The following is a 15,343-nucleotide window of genomic DNA, read 5'->3' as shown; positions in this document are numbered from 1 at the left end:
GAAGTGGTGGGCTCGGCATGCGCCTCTTCGACGCGAACTGTGGGAAGCATCTCGTGACGATTCGCGTTTTGTCCAAGATGCAAGACTGCGTCCTGTGTCCTATCAGTCAGTCTACAACAGATGTCCCCTTCGGGGTGACATACGAAAAAATTGGAACGATACAGAGAAGATTAGCATGGCCCCTGCACAAGGATGACACGCTTTCCCGGAGTGGTAGACCTACGGGTCTCAATATTTATTTTTGACGATCCTTCTTCGCGGGCGCTTCCCACACGCAAGCGCACAAAATACGCGACGCAACGCGCCGTCTTGCAATGACAAATGGAGGTCGTTCCCTTACATGCCGGCCAGTCCAAGTCTGTGATCATCCTCTGATCCATTGTGCCTTGTTGTAAGTTATATACTGACCAGTACTCTGCTAGGAACGGCCTAATTAACAGCCAACCATGAGGATATCCAAGCCGATGTAGGTTCCACTCCAATGCCCAGAACCTTCTCCGGCGAGTCCCCGATCGAGCTTCAACTCATGTTCATTTCATCTTTCCTCCTTCCCCACACACCGCCATGTCTAGTACAGCCAACGTGTTTGTCGTGTCTCCGGATACACGATCAGAGCGGCGATTTGATCTCCATCTCACCGTGCAGCAACTCAAGGTGCGTAGTGTGTTCGACTGCAGTGGAGCAGTGGCTCAATGTTGCAGCAGAACAAGCTTGAGTTGATCACCGGTGTACCGGTGCAGAACCAGGCGATCTCGGTGTTCAATACTGAGGGCGATACTGCACCTGCTGCGGTGCTGAACGATGATAGCAAGCCACTCGGGTTCTACGGCGTGAAGGATCTGCAGATCTTCCAAGTGAGTTCATTCATGAATCAGGCTATGGCATGTCTGACGGCTTGAACAGGTATCGGACCTCAACCCGTCTACGTCGTTCACCGGCCAACTGAGTGATGTCTCGCAAGTGGAGAAGTTCGAGCTGAGCGAGGGCGAGTACGCGCAACGCCAAGGTAGGTACAACGTCCGTGCTAGCCTACGAGCGTCTCCTCATGGTGATGATGTCAGACACTGTCCTTGCGTACAAGCAACAGCACAAGATCGGCAGATTCGCAGAGAAGAAGGACGAGGAGGAAGAGGAAGGGGCTATCCCGGCGGACGTCAAAGTCGGTGCACGGTGTGAAGTGGAGACGCATGTGGACGGGCTTCACAAGCGTGGCACGGTGCGCTTTGTGGGCCCCACCAAGTTCGCGAAGGGTGCATGGGTCGGAATTGAGTATGACGAGCCGATGGGCAAGAACGACGGATCGTAAGTGCTAAAGCGGCTGAATATCTTGTGCCTTGTGTTCTCATCGGTCGATCTATAGCGTGAAGGGCGAACAGTACTTCCAGTGCAAGCCTAACTACGGAGTCTTTGTGAAGTCCGAGAGAGTGAAGATCGGGGACTTCCCTGTCGAGGAAATCAATTTCGACGACGAAGAGATGTAAAGGCGGTGAAGGCGAATGTAACGATTCTAACGAAGGTGTTCGTTCCTCGGCTCACAGAGCTCGCTCGACCAACGCTTGCAGTGCTTAGTCTGACCATGTATTTGATAGTAATGCATATACCCATGTGCTGTCGCCAGCTTCTTCTCGAGGCGGTGAGCTCTGCACGCTGCGGTACCCACAATACAAGTACTATATATCATCATGCTTCGCGTTTAGACATGGCGCCACTACAGATCAGTCAAGACTTTTGTAGCAGCTTAATCACAATCTCGCTCGCGGTATACTCTGTTCGGCCGGATAATGTACGAAGGGGCTGTAGATTGCTGCGATCCTGCTATGCACGCTCTTAAGGACCACTGACACGCTATCAAGGACCACCGGGCCACTGAGACGTTTCCTTTACAGATGCTTTGCGTGCAAACTGCTTGCACCACAGCCTGACACGCATTTCATACTGCGCGAAATGCTTACGCGTCTGTAGACGGGTTCGTTCCAGTTGCCCGAGGACAAAGTGAACGAGAATGCCTTCCCGATTTGGAGGCAGAATCAACTGGAACGGACTGGAAGGTCCGGAGATGGGCCGAAACTTCCCACGACTCCGGTGTGTCATGCGTGGTGGACGAGGCCGCGCGTCGCCTGGAGCTTGCCTTATAACGCTCTGCTCGTTCTGCCTTGACCACCTTTCTCTCCCTTCATTTACGCCCAGCTCTTTCACGTCATGGAGAACCCAAGCGGTCAAAACCCCGGTGCTGGTGCTCCTGCCCCAGGCACGGGTCCCAACGATGTTTCTACCGCCATTCTGCGACCGAAGAAGTCGTAAGTGTCGCGACGCGTCATGCAGGTGTACACTGGGAACTGACATGGATCTTCAGGCCTAACCGCCTCATTGTGGACGAGGCAACCTCCGATGACAACTCTGGTGAGTGCAGTCGCCACTGAATTCGACGTGAAAGTGCTTAATCGGGCAATAGTCGCGACTCTGAACCCGGCAACGATGGAGACTCTGCAGCTATTCCGCGGAGACACGATCATCGTCAGGTATGCATATCCTAATCTACGAGACGTCCCAGCCTCTAATTCTTCACAGGGGCAAGAAGCGGCATGATACTGTTCTTATCTGCCTTAGCTCCGACGATGTTGAGGAGGGCAAGATCCAGATGAACAAGGTCGCGCGTAACAACTTGCGCGTCAAGCTCGGTGACATGGTCAACGTCCACCCGTGCTTGGACATCAAGTACGGCAAGCGTGTCCACGTCCTTCCTTTCGACGACTCCGTCGAGGGTCTCAGCGGCAACATCTTCGATGTCTACCTCAAGCCTTACTTCCTCGAGGCGTACCGCCCCGTCCGGAAAGGCGACACCTTCCTCGTCCGCGGCGGTATGCGGACGGTGGAGTTCAAGGTGATTGAGACGGATCCGGCGGAGTACTGTATCGTTGCGCAAGATACGGTCATTCACACAGAAGGCGACCCCGTCAAGCGCGAGGACGAGGAGGCGAACCTCAGCGATGTTGGCTACGACGACATCGGTGGCTGTCGCAAGCAGATGGCCCAGATCCGTGAGCTCGTCGAGCTGCCCCTCCGCCACCCACAACTGTTCAAGTCAATCGGTATCAAGCCCCCGCGTGGCATCCTCATGTTCGGTCCCCCCGGTACTGGTAAGACTCTCATGGCGCGAGCGGTCGCCAACGAGACTGGCGCGTTCTTCTTCCTCATCAACGGTCCCGAAATCATGAGTAAGATGGCGGGTGAGTCGGAGAGCAATCTCCGGAAGGCATTTGAGGAGGCAGAGAAGAACTCGCCCGCCATCATCTTCATTGATGAAATCGACTCCATTGCGCCCAAGCGTGAAAAGGTGTGTGACGTCCATATCTTATGTCGAACTTTGTGTTGACCTTTATCTCAGACTAACGGCGAAGTCGAGCGCCGAGTGGTGTCACAACTGCTTACGCTCATGGACGGTCTGAAGGCGCGTTCTAACGTCGTGGTGATGGCTGCCACCAACCGACCGAACTCCATCGACCCTGCCCTCCGTCGATTCGGTCGTTTCGACCGTGAGGTCGACATTGGTATCCCCGATCCGACCGGCCGTCTCGAGATTCTCCGCATCCACACAAAGAACATGAAGCTCGCGGACGACGTGGACCTGGAGCAGATCGCCGCAGACACGCACGGTTACGTCGGTTCCGATGTCGCTTCGCTCTGCTCTGAGGCTGCCATGCAGCAGATCCGTGAGAAGATGGATCTCATTGACCTCGACGAGGACACCATTGATGCGGAGGTGCTCGACTCGCTCGGCGTCACGATGGACAACTTCCGCTTCGCATTGGGCACGAGCAACCCGAGCGCGCTTCGCGAGACCGTTGTGGAGGTGCCGACCGTCAAGTGGGACGATATCGGTGGTCTCGAGAAGGTCAAGCAGGAGTTGCAGGAGACGGTGCAGTACCCGGTCGAGCACCCCGACAAGTTCCTCAAGTACGGTATGTCGCCGTCGAAGGGTGTGTTGTTCTATGGCCCGCCGGGTACGGGTAAGACGTTGCTCGCGAAGGCTATTGCCAATGAGACACAGGCGAACTTCATCTCGATCAAGGTACGTAACCGGTATTCAAAATGTAGATCTTGATCGACCGTTGACATTGTATGCAGGGACCCGAACTGCTGACAATGTGGTTCGGTGAGTCGGAAGCGAACGTCCGGGACGTCTTCGACAAGGCTCGTGCGGCCGCGCCCTGTGTCATGTTCTTCGATGAGCTCGACTCCATCGCGAAAGCACGTGGTGGCTCATCAGGAGATGCGGGCGGTGCTGGCGACCGTGTCCTGAACCAAATACTCACGGAGATGGACGGTATGAACGTGAAGAAGAACGTGTTCATCATCGGTGCGACCAACCGACCCGACCAGATCGACCCCGCATTGCTTCGTCCTGGTCGTCTCGACCAGCTCATCTACATCCCTTTACCCGACGAGCCCTCGCGTCTCTCCATCCTTAAGGCCGCTCTCCGGAAGTCGCCCGTCTCTCCGGAGGTCGACCTCAACTTCCTCTCGAAGAACACGCACGGCTTCTCTGGTGCCGATCTCACTGAGATCTGCCAGCGCGCGGCGAAGCTCGCCATCCGTCAGTCGATCGAGGCGGACATCCGGCGACAGCGGGAGAAGAAGGAGAAGGAGGATGCCGCGGGCGAGGACGCGAAGATGGAGGAGGACGAGGAGTACGAGGACCCGGTCCCGGTGATCTCGCGGGAGCACTTCGAGGAGGCGATGATGTTTGCGCGTCGGTCGGTGTCGGACGCGGACATCCGGCGGTACGAGATGTTCTCGCAGAACCTGCAGCAGTCGCGTTCGTTCGGCTCGAACTTCAAGTTCCCCGAGTCGGGAGGCGCGACGGGCGGTGCGCCGGCGCCGGCGGGCAATGCTGGGTTCGCGGAGGACACCCAGGACGACGACCTCTACGCATGATGCATGACGGACTGACTGGTTGTGGGTTTGTTTTCGCTCTGCCTGCGTTCTGTGATTTGTTTGTGCATTATGACGTGAAAATGCCTAGACCCATTCCAAGCATCGGTGTAAAGTAGTGTATCTCGTTTGCAACTCGGAAACGTAACGGCGACATAATCATCATTTTGAGAGTAAAGTGGTTGAGAGAGTCTAGGCAGTGTGCATTGCCAATGCCCCTAGCAGACGGCATGAGTGACGCCATACCGCCCTAGCGGAGTCCACATGTGCTGGGGACACTGGGGTCCGGGGGGGACGCGACCCTTCGTCTCGCCTTCCATCTCGACTGTACTTTAGACTGCCTGCACACTCTCCTTTGGACACGGACCCCCACACCCACCCCTCGGGCTTGCTCGCACAAGACACCACCATTTTGAAAATAGCGAGGGCAGCGGAGGCAGGCAGAATGGAAGCCCGCAAGACGTTCAGCTCTGCCGCCCGCAACTTCTCCTCCTCTTCGCTTCGAGAGCGGCTCACCAGCCTCCACCTCCCGGCTCCGCCCATCCCGCCCGCGTTCACGGCGCCCAATATCGAGTGCGCACCGCTCTCCGGAACGCAGTGCGAGGCGTTCTGACTGACCGCAGACGCATCTCCTCGTCGTAGGTTCGTCCGCGGGCGGATCCCCAGAAAACGGAGGCTGCAGACACTCGCGGTCGCGATATGGTCGACGACGATCGTGTGGTGCACGTTTGCGTGGCTCATATTGATGTGCGTGTGCTGGCTTCTGCGCCCGGGAGCTGATCGTGTGCTGAAGGGACCCAGGTCGATACCGCCACTGTGGCCGGTGCTCGCGCTGTATATGGTCTGGGCGTTGTGCGTCGACCGGAGTCCGGAGCATGGAGGCAGGCTGAGCCCTTGGTTCCGCGCCGGGAGGTTCTGGAGGTACTTCGCTGACTACTACCCTGCGACGTGAGTGACACCCTGTCTCGTGTCGGAATGAATGATGCTGATTCGAGGAAAAGCCTTCTCAAGGTATGTGGAGGACATTTCAGCGATGCACGCAGTGTGATGACCCTCCCAGACGTGTGACATTCCCGCAGACAGACCCTATGTCTTCGGTTACCATCCTCATGGTGCGTACTGGCACCCCTGTGACATGTCCTTCCCTCATCCGTGGTGCTGGAACAGGTATCATAGGCATGTACGTCTGATCACGTTCTCTAGTCGTTGTTCGCTACATATGAATATTCGTCCAGGGGTGCTCTCTGCACATTCGCGACGGAAAGCATCGGCTTTTCGCAGCTTTACCCGGGCATCGTCCCGCACCTGCTCACGCTCGCGTCCAACTTCCGCATCCCGTTCTACCGCGACATCCTCCTTGCCATGGGCATCTGCTCTGTGAGCAAGCAGTCGTGCAGCAACATCCTGAAGGGTGGGCCCGGGCAGGCGATCACCATCGTGGTCGGCGGCGCTGCGGAGAGCTTGAGTGCAAGACCGGGGACGGCGGACTTGACGCTGAGGAAGCGCTTGGGTTTCATCAAGGTCGCCATACAACATGGGTATGTAGTGGGGCACAAACTGCGTCTGCATGCACTCACGCGTCTTGCTCGCCAGAGCCGACCTCGTCCCCGTTTTCTCGTTCGGCGAGAATGACGTCAGTGCAAAGTTCATGATTGACATTCTAGATAGAGTTGCTGATGTGTTCCTCTGTCCAGATCTACGAACAGATGCCCAATCACCCGGGGACGACGATATACACCCTGCAGAAGAAGTTCCAGAACGTGTTCGGCTTCACTCTCCCCCTCTTCCATGGTAGAGGCCTTCTCAACTACAACCTCGGTCTGCTGCCGTACAGACGACGCATTGTCGCAGTTAGTGAGTACCCCGACCGCCCGCGCTCGCATGCCACGTACTGACACGGTGTCCAGTCGGCCACCCGATCCACGTAGAGAAGTGCGAGAAACCGACACTAGAGGAGATCACGCACGTCCAGCAACTGTACATAGAAGAGCTTATGAGGTGCGTGTCGTTCTCGCTGACGCCTTCGATCTCCGCCTAACGAGTGCGGCCATGCTAGGATATGGAATACTTATAAAAACGAGTTTGCGCGGACGCGGAAACGAGAACTTAGCATAATCGAGTAGGGCCGTCTTTGTGTCCATATTGTATTTTTCGCCTCTTCCGTGGACTGCGCTCGGTAGATCGTGCAGCAACCGACGTATGAGATGCTGACTTTGCTCGAAGGGCTTCGTAGTCTCCGTGGGCTGCCGGATGCCCTGTACTGTTATATCCCGGCTCCACCGTCGCCTGACTTGGTGTCTGGAAACCCCGCGGTGAGGCTTCTCCATACGAATGGGAACTCTACACCCGACATGCCCGGTCAAGAACGACCATCCCTGCCGCTTACGAGAACTCTCTACCTATCTGGTTCACTGGGGTAGAGCTCAGGGTTCCTGCATTGACTTCTGTGCCTTCAGATCATATGGTTGACCCTCCTCGAGGACAATTACGGGGATATATACGGAAGGAGGACTGCTGCACAGGGACGCTGGCTACGTAACGAACAACCGTTTGCGCACAGGAGCCGCCTTCTTTCCCTTCTGAATTAGCAGTGACAATCCTCGTGCCCGTCCCTGCGGTTATGCAGTGGCCATCGAAGCTTACTCCGTACGCGGTTAGGGCGGGTGTACCTAGGAGTCGGGGCTTCAAGCTGCAGGAGGACGAGGTGACCTTGCCAGTTGGTCCGACGTTGCACGACACTTTGTGGAGGAGAGGTGCGTTCACCCAGAGAATGTATACATTGTAACGCTGCCGCCGCATCATGATCAAGTTCGATCGACTTGATTCCTCTTCGACATCGACAGGGCGCTTGCATCTACACCGACCTTGCTCTCATCCACTTCGTGCTGAACCACCGAATTCCTAGTCGCAGGCTCGCAGTAATGTGTCAATAACCGACTTCGAGGTCCTAGTCTGGTATTATGGGTCGTCCGATGCTATGTTCCGAGTCTGTCTGCAGCAATCCACGAGCTGCATCGTTGGGCAGTGTCTGGCAAAATCGCGGTATATTACGTTCCGCCTGTCTCTCGTGAAACCCGTACAGGTCGCGCAGAGCTGTGGAAGCTACACAGGAAAAGGCCCAGCGCTGTCCACGGTCGTATTCAAGCGCGGAAGACACGCGTCGACGCGGTCAGTTGGCCCGTCCTCCACGCCTCGTGCGACCGCGGCGAGCGTCACGGAGCGCGATGTGTGCTCTGACCGCCGCCCATTTCAAGTGTTCATCATACGCAAATGGGCGTGCTTTAGCTGGATCAACATAGCTTGGACCCATGACAGGTGCCTGGGCATGATTTTCTGATGCTCGCCCGTACTGAACGCCCCGCCAGCCAATTGCCATGCCCACTGGCGGTACACGCCGCGCCGTAACCCGTTTGCCGACCCTTTTCTCGTCTCCGGCGCGACGGACCCAGCCAATCACGGGAAGCAACGCGTTTACGAGAATAGCCTCCACCCAGCGGTGTTCGGACGGAGGCCTGTTTCATGCCGGCACGGTTATAAGGGCCGTGTCTCGGTGGACGGGGACCGTGAACGCAGTCCCCACGCACCGGCACGATGCGCTCGCTCTTGGGTCTCGCCGCGCTGCTTGCGTCTGCACGGGCTGTAGTTGCGGGGAGCCTGCCCGACAAGATATACGGCGTCAACGTTGGCGGCTGGTACGCGTGGTGCGCTGTATGCGACGCGTCGGATGCGCGATTGACGCGTTTTGCAGGTTGGTCTTGGAGCCGTGGATGCTTCCGGGAGAGTGGGCGTCCATGGGAGGGTCGATTTGCGATGATTGCTCGACGTGCATCCAGTCTGAGTGGTATGTGCTCCGAAGCTGAACCATGCTCAAGTTATGAGTTGACATGAACGTCGCCTGACTAGGGCATATACGAAGGCATATGGGCAGGATACAGCTAATCGGGAGTTTGCACAGCACTGGTGCGTATGGCCTTCCACGGACCACAATGCACTGGCGGAGTACATGTCCTGATCGCTACTTGGTTAAGGACGACATGGTTCACACAAGACGATGTGAATACCCTCGTCGCCGACGGAATCAACACTGTCCGCATCCCAGTGAGTGTTACTATCAATTACTGTGTGTAGCATGCTGGACCAATATGCATACATAGCTTGGCTACTGGATCGTAGAGCCTTTGGTTGACCGCACCACTGAGTTCTATCCGGAAGGTGGTATCGTCTACCTGGTGGGTTGTTTGCACTCTGAAGCATACTGGGCTATGCTCATATCCATCCGACCTCAGCAAAAAGGTGTCCAGATGCTCGCCAACGCTGGCATCCAAGTCATCCTCGACCACCACGCGCTGCCCGGCGTGCAAACCGCGGAACAGTCGTTCACCGGAAAGTACGTGCCAATCCTGATTCCTGACCTCCCTAGCGCTGATCGTCCCCAACGCGGGCCGTTAGCTGCACGGACAACGTCCAGTTCTACGTGAGTCGCCCGATCCACGGAACGCCCTTGAGCACGCAGCTCACGGCATGCCGCTAGACCGAGTACAACTACCAACGCGCCCTGGTCTGGACAGCAGTCATGACCTCGCTCGTCCACCTCGACCCCGCCTTCAACTCCGTCTTCGCGATCGAAGCCGTGAACGAGCCCACCACGGACGCAGCCCAGACCCCCAACTACGGCACCTGTACGTCCCTCCCTACCACATCCCACTTCCGACTTGGCAGCAGACTGACGTCCTGCCCTCCCCGCGCCCCCAGTCCAGAAGAACTTCGTCGACGTCGTGCGCGCGGTCGAGCTCACGCTCGGGATCCCCGTGGCGGGCCTGAGCCTCGGCGCGGAGATCACGACGAGCAACTTCACGGCGGCGCTCGGCCAGGTCGCGAACGCGTCCACGGTCTTCAACCCGGACGTCCGCGCCGCGCTCGCCGCGGCCGCGCCGATCCTCGTCGACCTCGCCGTGCAGCTCGCGGTGCCCGCGCTGCTGGACACGGGCCTCGGCGGCGGCGTGGACAGGACGTCGTTGCTCACGACGTGAGTGCTCGTTCGTGAGGGGGGTGCTCAGGGCTGATTCGGACCCGGCGGCGTGCGCAGGTTCATGGACGTCAACTGGCAGTATGACGACCCGCCGAACCCCGCGGACGCGGCCATCGGCCCGCAGGGGTACGACAACCACCTGTACTACAGCTACGGCGTACGTCTCCCTCGTCGTCTCACTTCCGACCCCTCCCGACTGACCTGTGTTTCGTAGGGTGTCGCCGCCGCAAACCCGACCGCCTACCTGGAAAGCATCTGCAGTGCGTACACCCCACCGTCACTTTCCGCCTGAATGAACTGACGGTCTCTGTTACTGCAGACCTGAACCGCGTGCAGACGGACGCCGGGCTCGGCGACACGCCGCTCTGGTTCGGCGAGTGGGGGCTGCCGACGCAGTTCGACGCGACGGACGAGTTCCTGTACATGTGGGCGGACGCGCAGAAGCGCGCGTACAGCCAGGGCCAGGGCTGGATCGTGAGTGTCCTCTTCCGCCACCCCACTCGGGGGGCGGGGCGTTCTGAGCGCGTCGGGTACTGACGGGCGGGTTGCGATGCAGTTCTGGAACTTCAAGGTCGAGCAGTCGGAGGCGGCGGGGAACCTCTCGCGACAATGGTAGGTCGACCATCACGCTCTCTGTGACGGCCCGGAGAACTGATCGTGGACGCAGGTCGTACATCGAGGGCGTGAACCTGGGCTACCTCACCAAGGACCCGGCGGACTATAACAACGCGAGCGTGTGCGCGCCGTACCTGACCTCGTCCTGAGTCCCGAGCACTTCGCGTCGGATACTGCACCCGCATCTGCGCCCGCTCGCACTTGGTCTGAAGGTGGGATGATAAACGGGCCGGAGATCAGCGACTTAAGGGGTAATTTGAGGACCCGAAGCCATTAAGTTATACATGCATAATGTACATCGTGCGGATGCGTCTGTGTAGTTGTATACAGGATGTATTAGTTGAAGGCGTCGGCGATGGCGAGGATGCTGTTGTTGTCGAGGAGGCTCCACGGTGCCTTCTCCGCGCCCATCTTCTGCACGCGTTCCGCCGGGATGCCTTCCGTGCCCTTCTCGCCAACGGCACGCAGCGCCTTCGCAAGCTTCGGTACCTACGGCGTGTCGTGAGCACCAGAACTATGGCGGAGACGGTGGAGAGCGTACCGGCATGTACAGGCTGGGGATGAACCTCGACATCGCCTTGATTACAGGGCTGTCCACGGTCAGGATCAGTCGATGCAGAACCAGCACGGCGCGGACAGTCGAACGCTGCGACGTACAAACTGACTGTCTCGACGACCCTGTGGGTCGGACGCTCCGCGTCACCAAGCGCTCCCGGCCGGAAGACGATCGTGTCGTTGTACCCCAGATCCGCGAGAGCCAGTTCAGTCAGGCCCTTGCTCCTACAGCAGTCAGAAATACAAGCACAGGGGTCAGCGCGGACGCACGACCGGTGGACGAGACGGACCTCATGTAGGGAAAGTACGAGTCGGGGTTGGCGCCCCCGCTCGAGAGGTAGATGAGGCGTTGTTTCTGGGCAGGGTCGTCCGACTTGGCCAGGCGGGCGGCGTTCACGACGTATCTGCGATTCGTTCGGGGGCACACGGTGTGTATAAGTGCGAGCGACGACGAGATGCGCGGGAAGGGCGCGTCACGTACTCTCGGTCGATCTTCTCGAACGCCTCCAAGCTGCCTGCGGCCTTGCGGGTCGTCCCAAGCCTGCAAACACGCCCACGTACGCTCAGAGGACACTCCCACTCGCAGAAGAGGAAAACACGGTACGTTATGAAGATGACGTCCCACTTCCTGTCCTTCAGCCCCGCGTCCTCGAGCTTCTCGAAGTCGATCGTCCTCTGCTCGAGCTTGTCATTGCCCGCGGTGATCTTCTCCGGGGCCGTGACGCGCCTGCCATACTCGGACACGCTCGAATACTGGGGCGACGCGAGCAGCTCCTGGAGGAGAACCTTGCCTGTGGCGCCAGTGGCGCCGAGGATGAGTGCGGTGAGACCTGAGTCGAACCCACGGCATCAGCGCCGGCGACGAGTGCAGCAAGCCAGACGGGACTGGCTCACCTGTCATTGTAGATAGTTTTGCTTGTCAGTGCAGGAGAGTGAGATGCGCCGCTCTCCTGCGCGACGGTAGGTAGCGTTGGTGGCAGCCGAGGCGTGCGTCAGTATGCGGCTTCGTGGCGCATCTTCGCATGGCTGACAGAGCATCCCGCGTCATGACAGAGCCATCGAGCACGACCTCCAGTCGCGTGGTGCACGGAGCACTCGTTATTCTACGCCGCGCACTGACAAACGCAAGTTCAGCCCGATTAATAAATCATATTGTAGAAACAACGTCAAGGAACGTTGGGTAGTGATGTGCTCGACCAAAACATTCTCTCCAACCACATTCCCATCTCAAGCCTGCACCCAGCCCTTGTTGCCCGGAAACACAGTGCCCTCCCGGAACTTCCCAACAAGCCCGGTCATCTCCGCGGGGCCTGCACTCGCCGTACTCGTCGAGTTCGTGCCCATGGCGCTGCTCTGATCCACGAGCATCCTGTACCGGGCGACGATAGAAGAAGAGTCGGTAGCCGTCGCCGAGCTGGAGGAATCCGTCCCAGAGGCGGTCGCACTGCTAGAGTCCGTCGTCGAAACAGCCACACTGCTAGAGTCGGTCACGGAGGCGGTCGCGCTGCTCGAGTCAGTCGCGGAGGCAGTCGCGCTGCTTGAGTCCGACGCAGAGGTAGTCGCGCTGCTTGAGTCCGACGCAGAGGTAGTCGTAGTCGTGCTGCTCGAGGTTGACGAAGAGGCAGCTGCGCTGTTTGAGCCCGTCGTCGACACCGTCGAGGCGCTTGAGCCCAATACCGACACACCGAGAGACACCGAGATCGACGCGATAGGCTCGTACACCTCCACGGCGAGACTAGGGTCCTGAGCTGAAGTAGTCGCAGAGCTCATAGCCGCGGAGTCCGTCGACGTTGCCGTGGCCGTGACAACCCTAAGCACAGTGGGAGTGGCTGTATCACTTGAAGACGAGGTAGCCACAGACGAAGACACCGACGCGACCTTAGCCGCTGGACTAGAGAAGACACCCATCGACGCGGTAGCCGTTGAAGACGTTGAGTTTGAGCCGTCCATCCCAGAGTCGTCCGCAGAGTCGTCCACAGAAGAGGAGTCGTCATCGTCGTCATCGTCCGAGCCATCGCCGTCATCGTCGCCCAAGTCATCACCAGAGTCCTCGTCGCCAGAGTCGTCGCCAGCATCGCCGTAATCACCATCGCCAGCAGAATGTCGCCATCATCATCATCCGTCGAGGCTGGCGCCACCGTTCTGAGAGGGCCCGAGACCGCCGGCGCAACCATCGGCGCCGCAGGCGTGAACACGAGCGTGACGTTCTTCGCCTGGGAAATCGGGTTCACGTCATAGATCTTCGCCGAAGACATGCGAGACGGTGGCGTCGTCGCCTCCGTCCAGTCTTCCTCCAAGTTCTTCACGATGTCCTGAGCCAGGTTCGTCCCTGTGGGCGCCGCGCTCGTCGTTGTCGTCGCAGAAGCGGTGGAACCGGAGGCTGAAGAAGTCGAGCTACTAGACATCGCCGTCGGGTTGTTTGAACCAGAGATACTGCCATCTGAGTCTAAGGCCGAGCCATTGACAGACCACATCGGTCGGAGGACGCCGGTAGCTGGCTCGTAAGCAAAGATCTGACTCTTGTGCTCTCCACCAGCGGTGTTGTTGGCCATGCACTCCTCGACAGTCAGGGGAGACGGTGCCGGCGGGTTCGGGTCGAACGTAGCACAATACGAGTCCATCTGAGCAGTCGCAGCATCGAACACAGGGATTTGCATCACAACCGCGATAAAAGACGGATCGGTGGTTGTCGAGTTGTCAGAAGAGGTAGAGTCTCCGGACGACGTCGAGTTGCCTGCATCCGGAGTAGCCACGAGGTACATCTGAGTGTGTGCTGAACCAGAAGCGTTCAAGACGAAGCTGGACGCAGTCGAGTTGCCACCAGTAGTTGTACTATTGGTCGGCGCTGACAGGACCAAGGAAGCGATCTTCAGTGCGTTCTCTGAGCTAGGATCCTCGCTCTGAATGAAGTGTCGTTACGAAATATGCCTCGACCAAAGATAGAAGCACTCACCATGATATCGATTGTCCCTGGTACGCCAACCGTCTGTTGCCCATCACGACCCATAATATGTGCAGCTATGGACGGCGAGCCATTGTTGCCCGAGACGTAGACAGAGGGATCAACGTCAGCTCTCCGGTGGTGGACGTCAACGTGATCATCGTCGCCATTGACCACAACCTTCTGCCGACCATGACGGTCGTCGTGATCGTGGGGCGAACGGGGGACGTGTACATTGTCGTTGCTCCCGTTGACTACGACTGCGTCATGACGGTCGCGGTCATGGTCATGATGATGTCGTGGCGAACGACGCGCATGGACGGAGCGCCGAACATGGACGTGGTCATCTTGTCCGTTAACGACAACCTTGTCGCGGTGACGGTCATGCGGGGAACGACGACCAAGGCCCTGGTCTGGAAGAAGGTGAGGAAGCGCGCCGCCTTCAACATGGGCGATATCATCGGGCGAGCGACTACGGAGACGGGAATTGACCGTACGACGATGCACATCGTCGTGATCTCCGTTGACGATGACTTCGCCGTGATGACGATCGTGGTCGTGGTCGTGACGCTTGCCAGGGGTACGCGTTACGTCGATGTTGTGCTTGACAGAGTCGTCGCGACCTGCGAGCCAGGCGAGTCCGACATGTTGAGCAGAGTCAGACTCATCCCATACGCCGCGCTGGGCGTTCAGAATGTCAGTACTACTGCGACTAGATGATACAGGTTGGCACACCTTGTCCTTGTGATGAGTTCCCGCATCACCCGCGACGTCCTGCGAGTTCTTCTCGTTACTTGAGTGGGTACTGGCAAAGGAAGGACCGGCTGCTGCTCCCTCTGTCCCTTCCCGGTTTTGCTATCCTCCGCACTCGTCGACCGAGATTGGTCGGCGGATTCGGTCTGCGTCAAGGTATGACCATGGGCCGAGTGATGAGCGTCCGCGGTGCTCGCGCTCGGTTCAGCTTCCTTGTAGTCCACGGGCACTACGGCGCCCTCGACAGATGTCGGAATGATCGACACCGCCGCGATAGTAGTGAGGGCAGCCAGGAGGGTGAAGGGACGCTTAAGGACAACCATGGTGGAGGGCTAAGACTGATGTGGGCAAGGAATGAGATGAAGTGTGCAGAGAGAATGTGCGATCCGGTCGCGTTAGAAGTGCGATAGCAATACGACAGCAAGACCACCTGGGTCTGAAAGAGTAGCGGGGGTGGGAGGAGAAGGCAAGAGGGCGGGCAGAATACGAACCACCGACTTCGTCTTATATACCGCGCG

At 58.3% G+C, this 15,343-nt stretch overlaps 7 protein-coding genes across 7 annotated transcripts; 5 read left to right on the top strand and 2 right to left on the bottom strand.

Moving 5' to 3' along the window:
* Nucleotides 1–77: 77 nt before the first annotated feature.
* On the top strand, nt 78–245 carry B0H18DRAFT_875919 (uncharacterized protein; the record flags this gene model as incomplete). Its single annotated transcript, XM_048040462.1, has 1 exon — nt 78–245. The coding sequence occupies one exon, from the start codon at nt 78–80 to the stop codon at nt 243–245; it is 168 nt and encodes a 55-aa protein (XP_047894002.1).
* Nucleotides 220–1,795, top strand: B0H18DRAFT_1004763 (CAP Gly-rich domain-containing protein). The gene is made up of 6 exons (XM_048028512.1): nt 220–356; nt 423–654; nt 705–854; nt 904–1,006; nt 1,062–1,302; nt 1,361–1,795. Exons 2-6 carry the CDS (start codon nt 565–567, stop codon nt 1,479–1,481), a joined length of 705 nt encoding a protein of 234 aa, XP_047894001.1. The 5' UTR covers nt 220–356; nt 423–564; the 3' UTR covers nt 1,482–1,795.
* A 322-nt stretch (nt 1,796–2,117) lies between these two features.
* On the top strand, nt 2,118–5,110 carry B0H18DRAFT_1004760 (valosin-containing protein). The gene is made up of 6 exons (XM_048028511.1): nt 2,118–2,297; nt 2,354–2,400; nt 2,453–2,519; nt 2,569–3,334; nt 3,386–4,069; nt 4,126–5,110. Exons 1-6 carry the CDS (start codon nt 2,200–2,202, stop codon nt 4,933–4,935), a joined length of 2,472 nt encoding a protein of 823 aa, XP_047894000.1. The 5' UTR covers nt 2,118–2,199; the 3' UTR covers nt 4,936–5,110.
* Nucleotides 5,111–5,227: 117 nt separating this feature from the next.
* On the top strand, nt 5,228–7,206 carry B0H18DRAFT_1004746 (DAGAT-domain-containing protein). The gene is made up of 11 exons (XM_048028510.1): nt 5,228–5,505; nt 5,575–5,679; nt 5,734–5,880; nt 5,934–5,943; nt 5,993–6,044; nt 6,100–6,112; nt 6,168–6,470; nt 6,526–6,565; nt 6,627–6,786; nt 6,840–6,930; nt 6,989–7,206. The coding sequence occupies exons 1-11, from the start codon at nt 5,378–5,380 to the stop codon at nt 7,053–7,055; spliced, it is 1,116 nt and encodes a 371-aa protein (XP_047893999.1). The 5' UTR covers nt 5,228–5,377; the 3' UTR covers nt 7,056–7,206.
* Nucleotides 7,207–8,523: 1,317 nt separating this feature from the next.
* On the top strand, nt 8,524–10,725 carry B0H18DRAFT_954553 (glycoside hydrolase family 5 protein; the record flags this gene model as incomplete). Its single annotated transcript, XM_048042277.1, has 14 exons — nt 8,524–8,624; nt 8,681–8,773; nt 8,836–8,892; nt 8,961–9,030; nt 9,087–9,161; nt 9,219–9,319; nt 9,382–9,406; nt 9,464–9,611; nt 9,685–9,958; nt 10,019–10,118; nt 10,176–10,221; nt 10,281–10,435; nt 10,518–10,573; nt 10,629–10,725. The coding sequence occupies 14 exons, from the start codon at nt 8,524–8,526 to the stop codon at nt 10,723–10,725; spliced, it is 1,398 nt and encodes a 465-aa protein (XP_047893998.1).
* Nucleotides 10,726–10,912: 187 nt separating this feature from the next.
* Nucleotides 10,913–12,251, bottom strand: B0H18DRAFT_1210862 (uncharacterized protein; the record flags this gene model as incomplete). Its single annotated transcript, XM_048036399.1, has 7 exons — nt 12,026–12,251; nt 11,736–11,961; nt 11,613–11,672; nt 11,422–11,535; nt 11,234–11,356; nt 11,118–11,166; nt 10,913–11,065 (listed from the first exon to the last, which is right to left on the bottom strand). Exons 1-7 carry the CDS (start codon nt 12,030–12,032, stop codon nt 10,913–10,915), a joined length of 732 nt encoding a protein of 243 aa, XP_047893997.1. The 5' UTR covers nt 12,033–12,251.
* Nucleotides 12,252–12,254: 3 nt separating this feature from the next.
* Nucleotides 12,255–15,148, bottom strand: B0H18DRAFT_1104250 (uncharacterized protein; the record flags this gene model as incomplete). The annotated part of the gene is made up of 5 exons (XM_048032608.1): nt 12,255–13,180; nt 13,219–14,031; nt 14,085–14,753; nt 14,808–14,846; nt 14,867–15,148. 5 exons carry the CDS (start codon nt 15,146–15,148, stop codon nt 12,359–12,361), a joined length of 2,625 nt encoding a protein of 874 aa, XP_047893996.1. The 3' UTR covers nt 12,255–12,358.
* Between the last annotated feature and the right edge of the window lie 195 nt (nt 15,149–15,343).

The sequence above is a fragment of the Fomitopsis serialis genome (genome assembly GCF_022376445.1).
Source record: "Fomitopsis serialis strain Sig1Antser10 chromosome Unknown B0H18scaffold_29, whole genome shotgun sequence".
NCBI classification, from domain to species: domain Eukaryota; kingdom Fungi; phylum Basidiomycota; class Agaricomycetes; order Polyporales; family Fomitopsidaceae; genus Fomitopsis; species Fomitopsis serialis.
This window is presented reverse-complemented; position numbering and strand designations above follow the sequence as displayed.

What these genes read in the sequence shown, in the direction of transcription:
- B0H18DRAFT_1004763 (XM_048028512.1), top strand. Translation starts at nt 565, where the DNA reads ATGTCTAGTACAGCCAACGTGTTTGTCGTGTCTCCGGATACACGATCA. An exon ending in TCACCGTGCAGCAACTCAAG is followed by an intron (nt 655 to 704) that starts GTGCGTAGTGTG and finishes ATGTTGCAGCAG; the next exon opens with AACAAGCTTGAGTTGATCAC. An exon ending in AGGATCTGCAGATCTTCCAA is followed by an intron (nt 855 to 903) that starts GTGAGTTCATTC and finishes CGGCTTGAACAG; the next exon opens with GTATCGGACCTCAACCCGTC.
- B0H18DRAFT_1004760 (XM_048028511.1), top strand. Translation starts at nt 2,200, where the DNA reads ATGGAGAACCCAAGCGGTCAAAACCCCGGTGCTGGTGCTCCTGCCCCA. An exon ending in AACCTCCGATGACAACTCTG is followed by an intron (nt 2,401 to 2,452) that starts GTGAGTGCAGTC and finishes ATCGGGCAATAG; the next exon opens with TCGCGACTCTGAACCCGGCA. An exon ending in CGAACTTCATCTCGATCAAG is followed by an intron (nt 4,070 to 4,125) that starts GTACGTAACCGG and finishes CATTGTATGCAG; the next exon opens with GGACCCGAACTGCTGACAAT.
- B0H18DRAFT_1004746 (XM_048028510.1), top strand. Translation starts at nt 5,378, where the DNA reads ATGGAAGCCCGCAAGACGTTCAGCTCTGCCGCCCGCAACTTCTCCTCC. An exon ending in ACGACGCATTGTCGCAGTTA is followed by an intron (nt 6,787 to 6,839) that starts GTGAGTACCCCG and finishes CACGGTGTCCAG; the next exon opens with TCGGCCACCCGATCCACGTA. An exon ending in TACATAGAAGAGCTTATGAG is followed by an intron (nt 6,931 to 6,988) that starts GTGCGTGTCGTT and finishes CGGCCATGCTAG; the next exon opens with GATATGGAATACTTATAAAA.